Source organism: Heteronotia binoei, chromosome 3 (genome assembly GCF_032191835.1).
Source record: "Heteronotia binoei isolate CCM8104 ecotype False Entrance Well chromosome 3, APGP_CSIRO_Hbin_v1, whole genome shotgun sequence".
NCBI lineage: Eukaryota > Metazoa > Chordata > Lepidosauria > Squamata > Gekkonidae > Heteronotia > Heteronotia binoei.
The window spans coordinates 73,965,336-73,981,474 of NC_083225.1; the positions used below are offsets into that span (position 1 = coordinate 73,965,336).

The 16,139-nt window shown below is 43.6% G+C and overlaps 1 protein-coding gene across 1 annotated transcript in view; it reads left to right on the top strand.

Annotated features, from left to right (window-relative positions):
- Positions 1-1,164: 1,164 nt before the first annotated feature.
- MBTPS2 (membrane bound transcription factor peptidase, site 2) overlaps positions 1,165-16,139 on the top strand; it is a 38,616-nt gene continuing 23,641 nt past the window's right edge. The window contains exons 1-5 of the mRNA XM_060234069.1: positions 1,165-1,339; positions 10,193-10,341; positions 10,735-10,873; positions 12,504-12,607; positions 15,966-16,093. Of these exons, the coding sequence (XP_060090052.1) occupies positions 1,265-1,339; positions 10,193-10,341; positions 10,735-10,873; positions 12,504-12,607; positions 15,966-16,093 (595 nt within the window). The 5' untranslated portion in view covers positions 1,165-1,264. The remainder of the gene's footprint in view (positions 1,340-10,192; positions 10,342-10,734; positions 10,874-12,503; positions 12,608-15,965; positions 16,094-16,139) is intronic.

The following is a 16,139-nucleotide window of genomic DNA, read 5'->3' on the forward strand; positions in this document are numbered from 1 at the left end:
AGATTTAGTAGAAAGCAAGGGGAGGAATATCTGCTGGCCAGTCTATGGAGATTGGTCTCCATAGTGTATAATAATCAAACAGTGGGTATCTGGGGCTCTGGATGGGTTGTTTTTAGAGGTAGAGGCACCAAATTTTCAGCATAGCACCTGGTGCCTCTCCTCAAACCCCACCCCCGGTTTCAAAAAGATTGGACCAAGGGGGTCTAATTCTATGAGCCCCAAACGGCACCGCTAGCCTCCATTATTTCCAATGGAAGGAAGGCATTTAAAGGGAGTGCAGCCCCTTTAAATGTAACGGCTGGAACTCCCCTCGGAGTTCAATTGTGCTTGTAACAACCTTGCTCCTGGCTCCACCCCCAAATATTTCCTGAGTAGGATCTGGCAACTCTAGAAGAATGAAGTTTAGGGATGATAACAAGCTCCGGGTTGATGAACGCAATTAAGTCCGCTTTCTAAAGTTACTTTTTCCTCCAAATCAACTGCTCCCTCTAGTCTAGTGTGGAGATCAGCTATAATTCTGGAAGAACTTCAGACCCCACCGGAGGATGGCAACATGAAGACTTTGGGCAATTTTGGCTTACAGGGATGTTTTGCTTTATAAAACTGTTTTGATTTCCCATGGGGGGGGGGCGGGAAGCACAGCGACAACAGGAAAGGTCCCCTGTGCAAGCACCAATCGTTTCCGACTCTGGGGTGACGTTGCTTTCACAGTGTTTTCACGTCAGACTTTTTACGGGGTGGTTTGGCATTGCCTTCCCCAATCATCTATACTCCCCCCCCCCCCCTCAGCAAGCTGGGTACTCATTTTACCGACCTGGGAAGGATGGAAGGCTGAGTCAATCTCGAGCCGGCTACCTGAAAACCCAGCTTCTGCCGGGGATCGAACTCAGGTCATGAGCAGAGCTTAGGACTGCAGTACTGCAGCTTTAACACTCTGCGCCACGGGGCTCTCACAGCAACTAAAAGGGGGAGTCTAACATAACCTGCTTGCGTTTTTATATTAATTGCTGTGCCTGTCAATTTTACATGGTGGCAGGCTTCCAACGGGGAACCTGACATCTCACCACGGAACCATTGAAACCGCAGCCCTTTCCTTTCACGTCACGCTACTTTCCCCCCGTGTGTGTTACATGTGGAAGTGTCCGGTAGGATGAATGAATGTCGCACAAAGTAGTTCCGCGTGGTGTTTTGTTCCGGAGGAGATCTGAGGCTTTGCTTCGTCCATTCGTTCACGCTCGTGTTATAGCATTTTCGCGTCGTTAATATGATCCCGATGCCTGTGGTAGTTTGTGTGCTGGGGGGCTGGTGCGTCGTGTACTTGGCCGACACCGTATTGAAGGTGAGACGAACGTCCCGTTTCCCTCCTCCCCCCCCCCCCGCAAGGATTGTTCAGGTTTAGAAGGGAGAGAACGATGGCTCCTTGTCTAGGAACAAAAAACAGGTGGCTGACTGAGCACCAGGAGAAAGAGAAAGGCATAGTACTGGTTGCTGGCAGCGCTTTCCTCTCAAAGAGTTTGCAAAATGTGTCACTGCTTATCTCTCTCTCCCCCCCCCCGCTCAGTTTCGGCCACTAGGGGGCGTGTAATGCTGAGTTTAATTTTAAAAGATGCCGAGCAGCCATAGGAATCGTAGGGTTGTTGGGTTTTCCCGATGGAGTTTATTTGTCTTGGCAACGAGCATAAATTAAACGGTATACCTGTTGAACTGTGACCTGTCATGAAGGTGTTAGGTACCTTTTGCTTGAAAAAGAAAGAAAGACAACATTTTTACATGGCACTACATGCACTATATCTTCGAGAAAAGATAGAATGGTGACTTGGACAAGGTCAATTCTTAAAGTTACACTCCTCCACACACCGTTTTTAAAGTTACTTAAATTGATTCAGTTAAATCGAATTGTATTCTAAGTGCTATGTGGAGTGCTCATCTAGGCCATCAATTTTAAAGTGATCACTGGCAATGATCTCAATAGACTGGAAGAGAAAACAAAACCCATGTAATACTTTTTATTAGGTATTACCAAATTCCATCTGCATAGCAGCCATATGTTGAAATGGATTTTTTTTTTTAAAAAAACCCATTTCCCTAACATAAAACTACAGTTTTCTTAGTGTAAATGGTAAGTTACTAGAGGCCTCTAAACTATTAGAGGAATAGCAGTGGAGCTGGAGATCAGACATTTGGAATGTGAGTTTTCTGTTGAAGAAAGGAGGCTGAACAAGGCAGCTAGAGAGTAAGAAAGAATGTGAAATGATGTGTGTTTCACTTGAGAACTGTATCATGATTTTATAATTTTTAAATCAGTAAATGAAGTTAGCATTTGTATAGAGAACAGTTAAAATGTAAAATCGTGCCTTTTTTATTTGTGAACCTTATAATGTGATTAGGGTTCCCAATCCCCAGATGGGGTCAGGGGATCCCCCAGTTTGGAGGACCTCCCCCCGCTTCAGGGTCATCAGAAAGTGGGGGGGGGGGAATGTCTGCTGGGCAGTCCATTATTCTCTATGGAGACCAATTCCCATAGGATATAATGGAGAATTGATCCGCAGGTCCTGGGGGGGGGCTGTTTTTTGAGGTAGAGGCACCAAATTTTCAGCATAGCATCCAGTGCCTCTCCCCAAAATATCCTCCAAGTTTCAAAAGGATTGGACGAGGGGGTCCAATTCTATGAGCCCCCCAAAGAAGGCACCCCCTATCCTTTTTTATTTTGAATGAAGGGAAGACATTTAAAAGGAATGCAGTCTCTTTAAATGAGATGGCCAGAACTCCCTTTGGAGTTCAATTATGCTTGTCACAATCTTGCTCCTGGCGCCACCCCCAACGTCTCCTGGCTCTACCCCCAAAGCCCCCAGGTACTTCTTGAATTGGACCTGCCAACCCTAAATGTGATGTAGGAAGTAGCTTGCTCATCATGAAACTATGAGCCCTCTGTTGATTTAGGTTAGGTGTCTTGGAAGTGTAGTACTTGAAGGAGCAGGGTAGTGCTTGAAGGAGCAGTTCTCAGACTGTATATTGTAACCCAAAACTGGGTCCACTCCTGAGACTCTTCTAGTTGACTAAAAATATAGAGAGCACCCTGCTGGATCAGACCCTGATGGTCCATCTAGTCCAGCATCCTGTTTCACACAGTGGCCAACCAATTCTCCTGGAGAACCAACAGCACAAAGGCCAAGGCCTTCCCGTGCTATTGCCTCTTGGCACTGGTATTTAGAGCTTTCTTGTTTCTGAATGTGGATTTTCCCTTTAGTCACCATGGTTAGTAGTCACCAGTAGACCTAACCTCCAGGAATCTGTCTGATCTCCTTTTTAAAGCTATCTATGCTTATGGCCATTACTACTACATTCATGGCAGTGAATTCCACATTTTAATCACTGACTGTATAAAGTGTCCTGAATTTACTGCCCATCAGCTTTATTGGATTCCCTCCAATTTTAATGTTTTGGGAGAGGAAGAAAAAGTCCTTTCTGTCCACTGTCTTTACTTTGTGCATGATTTCATAAACCTCTTCTCATGTACCACCTTTCCAGTTGCCTCTAAACTGAAAAGTCCTAGATTTTTCAGCCTTTCTTTGTAGGAAAAATACTTCAGCCACCTAGTAATCTTAATTGCCCTCTTCTGTGCTTTTTCCAGCTCTGAGATGTCCTTTTTGAAATACAGTGACCAGAAATGCACACAGTATTTCAAATGAGGTGCACTATAAATCTATAAAAGGACATTGTAATATTGGCTGTTTTATTTTAAATCCATGTCCTAGTAATCACCATCATGCAGTTCACTTGTTTTTCAGCTTACATGAGTTCCTGATATTTTAAGAAAGTTTACTTTTTGGTGCTCGTTTTCAAAGCACAATAAATTTAGAAATGTATGTGATCCGTATACTGGAAAAAATGCAGTTTACAATTCATGCACAAGCCTCTGTAACAGATAAGCTTAAGAACCACTGCTATGAGGTAACCTTCAAAACTGTTGTGAAGGATGGTATACTGGTGGGACAACATGGCTATAAAACAGTGCTTTAATTATTAAAATGAAATATAGCATGGCACTTCTTTTCTTTTCCTTCATGACTGAACCAAATCTGTATAAACAGACAGGTGAGAGGCCTGTCAAGTTCAGGTTCTCAACACAACTCATCAGTCCTCCTCTCAGCAAGTTATGGAAAAGCATTGTAATCTGAAGATGTGATACAACAATAAAAGGGACAGGTCTGACAAAAATGTCACTTTGTTGGGCCAGGCCATGCATGCCATAAAATGTAATACAAGGTACCAGAAATATAAATGTTATATAGGTGATTTAAAATGTCAAATGGCTATAGTGGGTGAATGACAATAGCAGGCTTGATTGGATTAGGTGTGATATACAGAAGGGTAGTAGGCATGGAGATACCAGCATTGTTTCTCTCTCTCTCTCTCGGCTTGGCTTCGCGAACGAAGATTTAAGAAGGGTGCAATAGTCCACGTCTGCTGCAGGCTCGCTGGTGGCTGACAAGACCAATGCGGGACAGGCAGGTCCGGCCACAGTGGCTGCAGGGAAAAGTCTGATTTGGGGTTGGTGCTGTAGCAGTGCGATTCTTCTTCAATCTCCTTTTGTCCTCAAGACCAGCTATGCGTGCGTTCTCAAAAGAAGAAACAGCCTGGTGGGTGGTGTGCCTCCATGCTTTGCGATCTGAGGCTAGGTCAGACCACTGGTGATGGTTGATGCGACAGGTGCCAAGGGATTTCTTCAAGGAGTCCTTGTACCTCTTCTTTGGTGCCCCTCTATTTCGATGGCCGGTGGAGAGTTCGCCATACAGGGCAATCTTGGGAAGGCGGTGGTTTTCCATCCTAGGAATATGCCCTGCCCAGCGCAGCTGCGTCTTCAACAGCAGTGCCTCGATGCTGGTAACCTCCGCCCGCTTGAGAACTTCAGTGTTGGTTACAAAGTCACTCCAGTGGATGTTGAGGATGGTGCGAAGGCAGCGCTGATGAAAGCGCTCAAGGAGTCGCAGGTGATGACGGTATAAAACCCACGATTCGGAGCCGTAGATGAGGGTTGTCATCACAACCGCTTTGTAAACATTGATCTTTGTGCCTTTTTTCAGATGCTTGTTGCTCCAGCATTGTTAATGAGACGGGAAACCTAGGTCTCAATTCCGTGCATTTTGAACCTGTTCAGGAGAACACATTCTTTTTTATAGGGTAATTGCAGCAAGATGGATTGCAATGAATGTATAAAATCAGAGATTAGGTAGCTGTTTTTCTCTTTCTGCATCTTTTCTTATGTCCTAACTTACTGTTGAGGCACTAGAGACCCAGCTCCCTGACAAAGGAGGTAATGAAAATAGTATAATTCCCACTCCAATTGCCTGCCAGTGCTCTCATGCGAAAGCAGAGACAAAAGAAGGGATAAAAAGAGATAACAGCAGAAAAGAATGAGGTTGCTTAGAATATAAATTAATTTCAGACCCATTGTCACATTCATTGCCTGGCACTCTTACTCTACTCAGAGTTTCCAGGATACAAAAATACAGTGACAATCAACAAGGCAAGAGATAAGAGCAAGGTCTACAAACCAGCCCAAAGTCAGGGAGCCAAAGGTTCAGGACAGGGGTTAGGGCTTGGAACCTTGTAAGGTCTGAGTCGCTAGCTGTGTACGCAAAGAAAGGTTAGCAAGACAGACTACAAAGGCATCAATACAAAAATACAAAATACTGTGCAAATACAAACACTCTTGACTGGTGTATACAAAATTCTATTGTCATGAAATGAACAGCCTACAACAGTGGGCATGCATTCAAACAGTATAAATAGACAACAAACAAAAGTCTCAAAACAATATTCCAAGGAGGACCCCACACAGTCTCTGAGTTTTCCAAACTGAGTACTAAGACTCAATAATAAAGTTCCACAGGAGTCCCTCCGTTGCTTGTTGACTTCTGAAGGAAAAATTCTAGCCTTCACGCAAACCCCGGCTTTGATTGCGTTCTGCTGCTCCTGCAGCTTCCTCGTAAGTCAACTGAAACCTTCAGCCAAGTTCTCTCTCAAACGCCCATTTTGGTATCTTAATTGTGTTCCTTTTATCTGCCTCATTAGCTGACTAATCCCCAAAACTGAGGTGTTGCTTCTTCGTTCTCTAGGTGTAAGTCCTTTGGTTCCCTATCAGCTTGTCATTCCTGCTCCTGCAAAGACTCTTCTCCCAGAATTAACACTGCTGCTGGGCAATCATATAAGCACTCCATCTCTCTAGAGCTGCCAGACACTCTCCTTCTTCTGTCCTCTGCTGGTTAAGGAGAAACAGTTGGTGACTGATGCTCTGACCTCTATGTCATTTCTTTCTTCTCCTGCCAGAATGAGGAGCCTGGCTATGGTTAGAAAGTGTACTTGCTTACTGAGCGTTCTTGCTGGATCTTCTTGACCCAGCTGCTCAGGCTGGTATTGCATTGGTGTGGAGCCTGATTCCTCCATTTCATCCTCTTCAGAGAAGGAGGCAGCTGACTGGCTCATTATACCCATATTGCGGCTTCTGTTCCCCCATCCATTATAAAACACAGTGACCATGCAAGCAGTTTTTCACAACATCTTTTTAAGGAAAAGGGTTTGAAAATTACTTTTTAAAAAACTGGAAATTCAGAGATAAGGCATGGCATATTTCTATGGTGAATCTGTCCTCAAATGACACTTACTGAAGTCCTATGCAGGTGGTCCTTATTTGTGTTTATTTTCTTTTTGTTTTAGGGGCTTCTTTTCATGAAGGAAGAGAGTAAGACAGGAATCATGGCAAACTGATTTGTTTCCACTATTTGTTTGAAATACATGTGTTGGTTGAATTCTACAGATGTGAGCTCAAGGCATTTCTGAAAGCATATTTTCTCTCATGTTTCTCCTTTCCCCATTTGACCTGCAGAAAAAAGCTATTAATTCAGGGTTCTTGTGTGTACAAAAATACATGCAAAATGGTGGCTGCAATGAGGAGGAGGAAGTGAGTGAAATGACCCCTCTTTGCCTGTTATATCAACTGAGCCTACCATGTGAGCTGAAGTGCCAGTGACAGACAAACCAAGAAGGGCAATTTCACCTGTTTGTCACTTGTTCAGTGCAGTCAACTTGGCTTTTTGCCCACATGGCATTAACTGTTCTGTCACCACTGGCATTAACTGTTCTTGGTCTACAGGGGGAAGGGAAAATTTGGGGAAAGCTGCTTCCATGAGTGCCTTACACTTCCTAGAATCCAACTGCATGTCTCTTTTGGGGTTAGTTCATGATTTGTAAACTGCATTTTTACAGTGGATAGATCACACAACGTATGTCTGAACATACTGGAATCTACATGAGTCCTTTGTACAGTCCTACTGTACAGGGTATACTGCTGTTTTTAAGAACATAAGCGCTGCTATATGAGACCAGTGGCCTCTCTAGTCCAGCAACCTATCTTACACAGTAGCCAGCCAATTGCCCTGGAGGTCCAACGGTAGAGCACAGGGGCCCAGTGTTGTCTCCTAGCAGTGGATTTTGGAGGTTTGCTACCTCTGAAATCAGAGCTTCCCTTTACTTACCATGATTAGTAGTCACTGATAGACCTGTCCTCTGTGAATCTCCTTTGTACATATTCACTGAGTTTTAATGACTTGATCTGAACATGAACAACGAGATCGCACCTCGACATCCACTACGCCCTCGTGTGCGGCTGGCGCCATGGTACACCTTAGAGTTACACCAGCTGAAACAAGGGCTCAGACGACTAGAGGGGCAGTAGCGGCATACTCATGACGAAGCGACGAGAACATCCTATAGATCGTTTATGAGGTCTTACGAGATGGCAGTCAAGGCCGCGAAGAAAGCTTACTTTGCGGCTAGGATTGCGTCTGCAAATTCACGCCCAGCTCAATTGTTTAGAATAATTGGAAGTCTTACTACACTGCCTCAAGGCAGACCAAACGTGAGGGAATTAGAGATAGGCTGCAAGGCTTTTGCGAAATATTTTGCAGATAAAATCACATCGCTCCGCCAGGACCTGCCTATCACATTGCATACAGTATAGGAACTTGAGGCTCCGTGCCTGTCTTCCAATTTCGCTCTGGATCGCTTCAGCCCGCTCAGCCTGGAGGAAGTTGACGGAATTCTCTCTTCTGCACGCCCAACAACTTGTGATTAAATCTTGCCAAACAGAGCTTAGATGTCCTTTAGAGGACATCATAAATAGATCCCTCTCTGAGGGGCATTTTCCAACACCCTTGAAAGAGGCTTTGGTCCATCCCCTCCTGAAAAAAAGTACAGCAGACCCGGCCGAATTGGCAAATTACCGACCGGTCTCTAATTTGCCGTTTCTTGGTAAAATTATTGAGAGGGCAGTGGTGTTGCAGTTGCAGGGTTTTCTGGATGACGCTTCCATCCTAGACCCTTGCCAGTCCGGCTTTCATCCAGGTCATGGGATGGAGACAGTGCTGGTCGCCTTGGTAGATGACCTCCAGCGGCATCTGGACCGAGGCGGCGTGGCAGTGCTGATGTTATTAGATCTGTCAGCCGCATTCGACATGGTCGACCATCGGCTACTGGCCCACCACCTCGCCGACATAGGGGTTGGGGGGCTAGCCCTACAATGGCTTTCCTCCTTCCTCAGGGGTCGGGGACAAAGGGTGGCAATTGGGGGTGAGCTGTCCCAGAGGCACACACTTGATTGTGGGGTGCCGCAGGGAGCAGTTCTGTCCCTGATGCTATTTAATATCTATATGCGCCCCCTTGCCCAGATTGCCCGGAGGTATGGGCTTGGGTGTCACCAATATGCAGATGACACCCAGCTCTATCTGCTAATGGATGGCCAGCCTGACTGCGTTCCAGGGAATTTGGACCTGGCATTGCAGGCCATGGCAACTTGGCTTAGGCTGAGTGGGCTGAAGCTGAACCCAACGAAGACAGAGGTCCTTTGCGTGGGTCGCGGCGCCCTGGGGAGGGAAATACCTCTCACAGTTTTTGACGGTGTGCCTCTGAAAGCGGCGCACCGGGTCAAGAGCTTGGGAGTTCTACTGGAGCTTTCACTATCAATGGAGGCCCAGATAGCAGCCACTGCTAAGTCGGCTTTTTTCCATCTGAAGCGGGCAAAGCAGTTGGCTCCCTTCTTGGAGTGCCGGGACCTAGCAACAGCGATCCGTGCAACAGTCACCTCAAGATTGGATTACTGTAATGCCCTCTACATGGGGCTGCCTCTGTGCTGAACCAGGAGGTTGCAGCTGGTGCAGAACGCGGCGGCTAGGCTGATATTGGGGCTCCCGAAGTGGGAGCACATACAGCTGGGGCTAAGCGAACTGCACTGGTTGCAGTTACCTACCGGGTTCGTTACAAAGTGCTGGTTATTACCTTTAAAGCCCTATATGGCTGAGGACCTGCCTACCTGAGGGACCGTCTCTCCCCATACGAACCCCAGAGAGCACTGAGGTCAACAGGGAAGAACCAGCTGACTATCCCTGGACCAAAGGAGGCCAAACTCCAAAACACCCGTACACGGGCCTTCTCCATCGCAGCTCCACACCTATGGAACCAGCTCCCGGAAGAAGTGCGAGCCCTGCGGTGCCTTGACCAGTTCCGCAAGGCCTGCAAGACCACCCTTTTCAGGATGGCCTTTGCTGGCTGAGAGACCGCTGTTGGGTGACTTTCGCTATTATCATTTATAAATGGAATTAGCACCTGGAAATCTGTATAATACTTGGTTAACTGGAATGTTTTAAAGCTAATGTGATTTTAAACTCTGTATAATTTTATGAAATGTTGTTAGCCGCCCTGATCCTGCCTCGGCGGGGAGGGCGGGATATAAATAAAATTTTATTATTATTATTATTATTATTATTAACATATGAAGCTGCCTTATACTGAATCAGACCTTTGGTCCATCAAAGTCAGTATTGTCTTCTCAGACTGGCAGTGGCTCTCCAGGGTCTCAAGCTGAGGTTTTTCACACCTATTTGCCTGGACCCTTTTTTGGAGATGCCAGGGATTGAACCTGGGACATTCTGCTTCCCAAGCAGATGCTCTACCACTGAGCCACCGTCCCTCCCCCTATGGTGCTCTGAGGAGAAAGTAAACTTGAATAGGAAATATAAAAAGAGAAGAAGAGGGAGAAATTTGAACAAACAAGAGCTGGAGCAGAGCACCATTTGTGCAGACACCATCCCAACTTGAAATTTCTTTTTATCGAACTGATTTCCTTTTTCTCTTACAGTCATCCTCCTCCCTGAAGGCATCTTACGAAGACCGGCTTGCATCATATGGCCTAACCATCTCTCCATTTCATGTGCGATGGCAAACTGCTCTCTTCAACCGCCTGTTTTACAATTGGGGAAGATGGAAACCCAGATTTCTTTATCTATGGTATTGTTTCAAAATAATAAGTCAGGCCTGTATAGGACAATTACTGGAAGTTCTTTTGTATCCTGCTCATTCAAGTTACTGTCCTGGGACTGCTTACATAGCACTGTATGTCTAAATAGAATAATCTTTTGTTTAAGCCTTGAATAGGCTTTTTGTGGCCTAAGCCATCCAACAATGAATGTGTGTTATTGGTGGGGAAGATTGGAGGGCTGGGAAGGCATTTACCCTGCTGCATAGTGGATTTTCTGACTAGGATGTGCTGTTGACATCCCAATCCTGTGATTGGTAGAGACGCTGCAGTTTTCTTGGGGTTCAGCACTTCCCAGTAAATATGGCTAAAAATTTATCAGTGCACAATAAATATATTATGACACGTTGGCATCTTTGTTTCAGGTTTAGTCTAGGAATGTTTTTTGGCATTGCTGCTATGTTTGGTTCTGTTTTTCTCCTTGGGAAGACACTGATGCAGACACTCTCACAGATGCTAACTGAAGCTCCTACAGCTCAGAATGACCAGATGTTGCAGGTCGTGGTGAGTATTTTCTTATCATTAAGCAGTGGAAGATATTGTCAGCCAACATCAACAAAGGCATCTGCCTTTCAGTTGTGATACTCACAGTGCCATCCTGAGCACAGTTGCGTCCTTTGAAGTCAGTGAGAATAACTCTGCTTGGAATTGCATTGTCAGTCTCTTATCTTGGTGTAGAGTTTGTTACAATACAATTAAAGGCTCTCTACATGTTCATAAGGTAACTAGGGGAAAATGTAAAGCACTCCAACTGGGTTATTTGCCATATTTTGCAGTACAGCTGTGTGCAAGGACATTAAATGTCAAAATAACAGACTGGTCAAAAGCATGTGTGTCAAATAACAGACTGGTCAAAAGCAGGTGTGAAGTGCTGGGACCCACTTCACACATCAAATGCAGTTTTCTTTGGCCTTCCAAGAAAAAAGGGGGACTGACAGGAGGGAGGCAGCATGCTCAGAAATTGTTTATTCACTTGCCAAAGCAATCAATCCAATTGTGTCCTATTTCCCCCCTCCCCAGTTCTGAATTATGATATAGCTACCATATCTTAGCCTATTTTGCAGGGCTGTTTTGAGATAAAAATGGGTTATATATTTTGCTGTGCTCCTTGGAAGGATGGGGATACAAATGTAAGAAATCTCCAGGGTGCCCAGCAAATACACCTTCCCACTTGAAGAACCAGTTTTAATGAACTACTAGTCCAACAACTTTAGCCTATCTTTCACACAAGTCCTCAGAAATTACTAGTTCACAGTTTGCTGTTGCCCACCTGACTGTAGAGACCTGCATCCGTTGTGTACGAAAACTGATTGCCTGAAAGGGAGGGGAAAAGTCACCAGAACAAAAGCTCCTCCTGGTTCGAAAGGATTTTTACTCTCCAGAAGCTTGGTATGTTCAAGCTTAGTTTATGGAAGTGAGCAAAGCCACCTACTGTGGGGAAGATCAAGCAAAAAGATTTTGTACATGGTATATAGGCATTCTGAGGCTGATTTACTGCTCTTATCTGGGAGAAATAGATAGCACATTGAGATGATCCTCCTTACTGTTATTGTAACATTTAATAGAGACTTGGCTTATGTTTGAATAGATACTAGCTATTTGTTATCAAGAAGTGCTCTCCATTCAAGGTGCTAGCTTTCAGTGTTTCTGGGAAACTCAGTAACTGAGAAGACTAGAGTTCCTGTAATTCCACCGTTTGATTTAGCAAATATAGCATTTGAAAGAGCTGGTTTCAGGGCTAAGGTTCCAAGACTACCTTGACAGATTAAATTTCATTTTGGTATAACACAGCAAGGTTGTACTCCCAATGCTGCAAGGTAGCAAATGTCATAGGCATACCTTTTTTTTGGTCCTTACCAAAAAACAAAACCTAAGACCTAGTTCTTTTTTCAGAATATTATTTTTTTAAAGTCAAGGCTCAAGTATTCCTGGAAGTCTGTGGTTCTCCATGGGAAGCCTTCCTGCCTATGGTTCCCTGTTGTGTACATAACACTGTGAAATGTACATGGCATTTATACATTCTGTACTTGGAAATAAGTCCATATAAGAATATTGTCTAGGGGGAACAGAGGGGGCATGCTTTTGCAGTAGTTGTTCCCCTGCATCTTGTTTTGTTGTTCTGTTTTGGAAACAGGTGCCTGGCGTAAATCTTCCCATCAGTCAGCTGTCCTACTTCTTCGCAGCAATTCTCATCAGTGGTGTCATACATGAAGTTGGCCATGGGGTGGCAGCTATTCGGTAATACAATCCACTCTTTTCTTGCTACTTGCCAAGAATGATTTATGTACTAAAGGATTTGGTTACACATGAATATGACAGGCTTTGGGTTCATATGGAGAGCTGACTTCTAAAACAATGAATTTTAGCAAGGGATGAGAAAAAGGAGAAATTAGATATTAATGCACACGATTATAATCTAGCTGCATTAGTTGCTACAACAGGTACCTGTAATTCACACTAGCAGTTTTCATGCTAGGTTCTGAGATATTTTGTGTGCTTTCCCAGAGTACACGCTTAACTCCTGTCTTTTGCTTCCTGTATCCCCTGCAAGTATGTTTCCAGAGCACTGCTAATTAGAAATACTTGCCTTTCTGAAGTCCCTGGAGGAAACCTTGCAGACGGCTGCCATGGGAACAGTTGGTACATAGGAATAGTTCTTCATGGCTTGCATCCAGACTAAATTCTCTAGCAGTGGAATGATTCTTTCCTGTCTCTCCCATCCCACTGATCATCCCCAGATGCTGTTCTGAGTGGGGATGGAAAAGACCATCAAGTCACAGCTGACTTTACAGTGACCCCGTGGAGTTTTCAAAGCAACAAACATTCAGAGGTGGCTTACCATTGCCTGCCTCTGTGCTATGACTCTGGACTTCTTGGTGGTCCCCCATCCAAGTACTAACCATGGTCGATCTTGCTTAGCAGCTGAGATCTGACAAGATCATGTTAGCCTGGACCATCCAGGTCAGGGTGGAGTTACAGTAGAAAAGGAGAGTTGGTGGAAATGTCCAATTAAGTCTGGATCTAAACTTTGAGTTCACGGGAAGTGAGGCAGAATTTTGTGGTGGGGTTTTTAGCGTGTAGTTACACATATATCTCTTTAAACCAACCAACCCCTAGAGTGTGGGGGGGTCGGGGAAGCTGCAGCAGCAAGTCTTCATTCATTAGTTCTCCTATCAACCCTGAAAGGTGAATTTTAGGAAACTTTATTGAAATAGTGTCTGGATGTCTTATATATAAATTTGCTTCACAAGTAGAAGGGAGACTGGCTCTTTTGTTTCCCTTTTTGCCTTTCTATCTATACCTATTGTGAATCTGGGCAGTGGGAGCTTCTCCTGTCAGGCTTCTCCCATCTCATTTCCAAAAGCTGGTGGAAGAAGGTTGTCTTGAGTCTTATTTTAGAACACAGCCCCTCCCCGCAGCAGCTTACTGCTTTTTCTTCCTTCCATTTTACCTTGCCTCCATTAAGTGTTCCTCCGTTCTTTCTTCACATTCCACTCTTTCCCCTGCCCAGTCTCTCCTTGGTTCTCCTAAGAACATTTCCCAACCTTTAAGAGTAGGAAATGGGTCTATTGTCAATCTCTCTTCCTCATACACGTCGTCCCTTGCCCACAATCAAAGGCTTGCTGAGAATTGAGCTGAACCCTCCAGTCCTTTGAGAACAATCTCTGTTGCCTCTAACAGTAGCTCTCCAAATAGCAATTAGTCACTTTAGACATCCAATGTAAATAGAAACTAGATTTTCATTAACTTGTTAATAGCTTAGCTGTTAAATACTTGTGCTGCACATAACAATGTAAGGTCATAGATCATAAACTGGAAAAAGAATTAGCACCATGTTGAAAGAAAAAAGTGTTCTTAAGGTTTAATTCTAAAACTATGTTTGTAGAAGGATGTATAAACAGCAAAGATTTGGATAAAAATGTGGTTGTACAACTATCTGAAAGTTACTTAGCCTAGTAAGACGCCCCCAAGTCCAGACACTCTTTCTTTATGGTCCAAGAAGCAGGACACAAAACACTTGAAAAAGATTAATATGACTCCAAGCATATTTCCTGCCCACTGGAAACTTCCACTCTATTATCGATTTGAAAATGTTCTCAGGAACTCAGACCATCCCTTCTTCTCCTTTGTCTAGTTAGATTACACTACTGAACTTCTAGCTGGCCTTGTCCCCTCTTTCCGATGGCTAGAAAGAAACTAATATTTTGTTTTGATGGTCTGCTGCTTGTACTGTTAACAGGTGCCTGAATCTGCTCAGAGTGTGCTCTGAAAACTTCTTGCATGTTCCATTGCATACGCTTCTGCAAGCTCCATGCCACATAAATTGTGCAGCTTCCAATTTGGACTACAGCAAGATGTTATCCTGCTTCTTTTTCTCTTTTTTTGGATGCTTGATTCTTGGTTTTGGGACTGGACTCCCATTTGGAATATCACAAATCAAAAATGTTTTTTTTTCATGCTTTAATTCAGACTCTGTTTCTTTGGTCTCTTGCTTATTGCCCTAAATTGACTTTTATTACATTTAGATAGATCTAGGTCTGAAGCAATAGAACAAATCTAAACAATTATGAGGCCATTATGGGGAACGGTGGACTATAAATCTACTAAATAAATAAAATTATGACCAGGGCTTTTTTTCCTAGAAAAAGCCCAGCAGAAACTAATTTGCATATTAGGCCACACTCCCTGACATCACCGTTATTTCACACAGGGGTTTTTTTGTAGAAAAAGTCCACAGAAACTCATCTGCATAATAGGCCACACTCCCAACACGAAGCCAGTTGGAACTGCATTCCTGTGCATTCCTGCTCAAAAAAGCCCTGATTATGACATCATAAACTTAGCTTGTTACTCCTGTTTGCATCTGTTAAAACATTTGATTATATTGTATGCTAGTTTGCTGTTCAACTTCTGCCTTATATGTATGGAAAGGTAAGTTTAATTTTGATGGTCTTAAAGGTGCCATTGGACTCTAATTTTGTTATATTATATTACGTTTATAATGCTTGGGTGACTTTTTGTATTGGGTGTGTGCTTAATATTACTTTTGACTGATTAAGATTTGTTAATTTCCCAGCCCAGATATTAGCATTATTTGCCATAATAAAAACTTTATTTCTTGATTTCATTTTGTTTCGACCTCAGTGTTCTCTCATACCTTGCCCATGATACTATTGTGTGTGTCACTGCCTAGATTTCAGGGTTTCTTGAAATTGGATGTATACCCTAAGCCAGTATTTCTTTAAGCTTTGCATGAGAGCTGGCTGGAGGAAGCTTCTTATTGTTCAGGCTGTCTTTGTGTGGATTTTGGCTGAAGTTTGAAAGTGGGCCCTATATCACATGAAAGCAAATCTTCTGAACATGTGTCTTTAATATCTGTTTCATCTGCCAGCAGTAAGTAAACAAGTTATTCCCCCCCACCACCCCCGGCCCTTAAACATAACTGTAAATGCAGAAGGGGTATCTGTTAAATCTTCGCTTAAATAGTCAATGACACTAAAAAGTACTGTGCAGCATATGAATGCATTAAAGTTTCTGTTTAAATTATAAAATTATTTTATATTAAATTGTTGCTTTTAAAATTCTTTTCTTTTAGAGAACAAGTTCGATTTAATGGTTTCGGGATTTTTATATTTATTGTTTATCCTGGGGCATTTGTTGATCTCTTCACCACACACTTGCAACTTATTTCTCCAATCCAGCAGCTAAGAATATTTTGTGCAGGTAAATAAGCTCAGGTTATTATGTTGGAACATAATTTGTTTTTTAT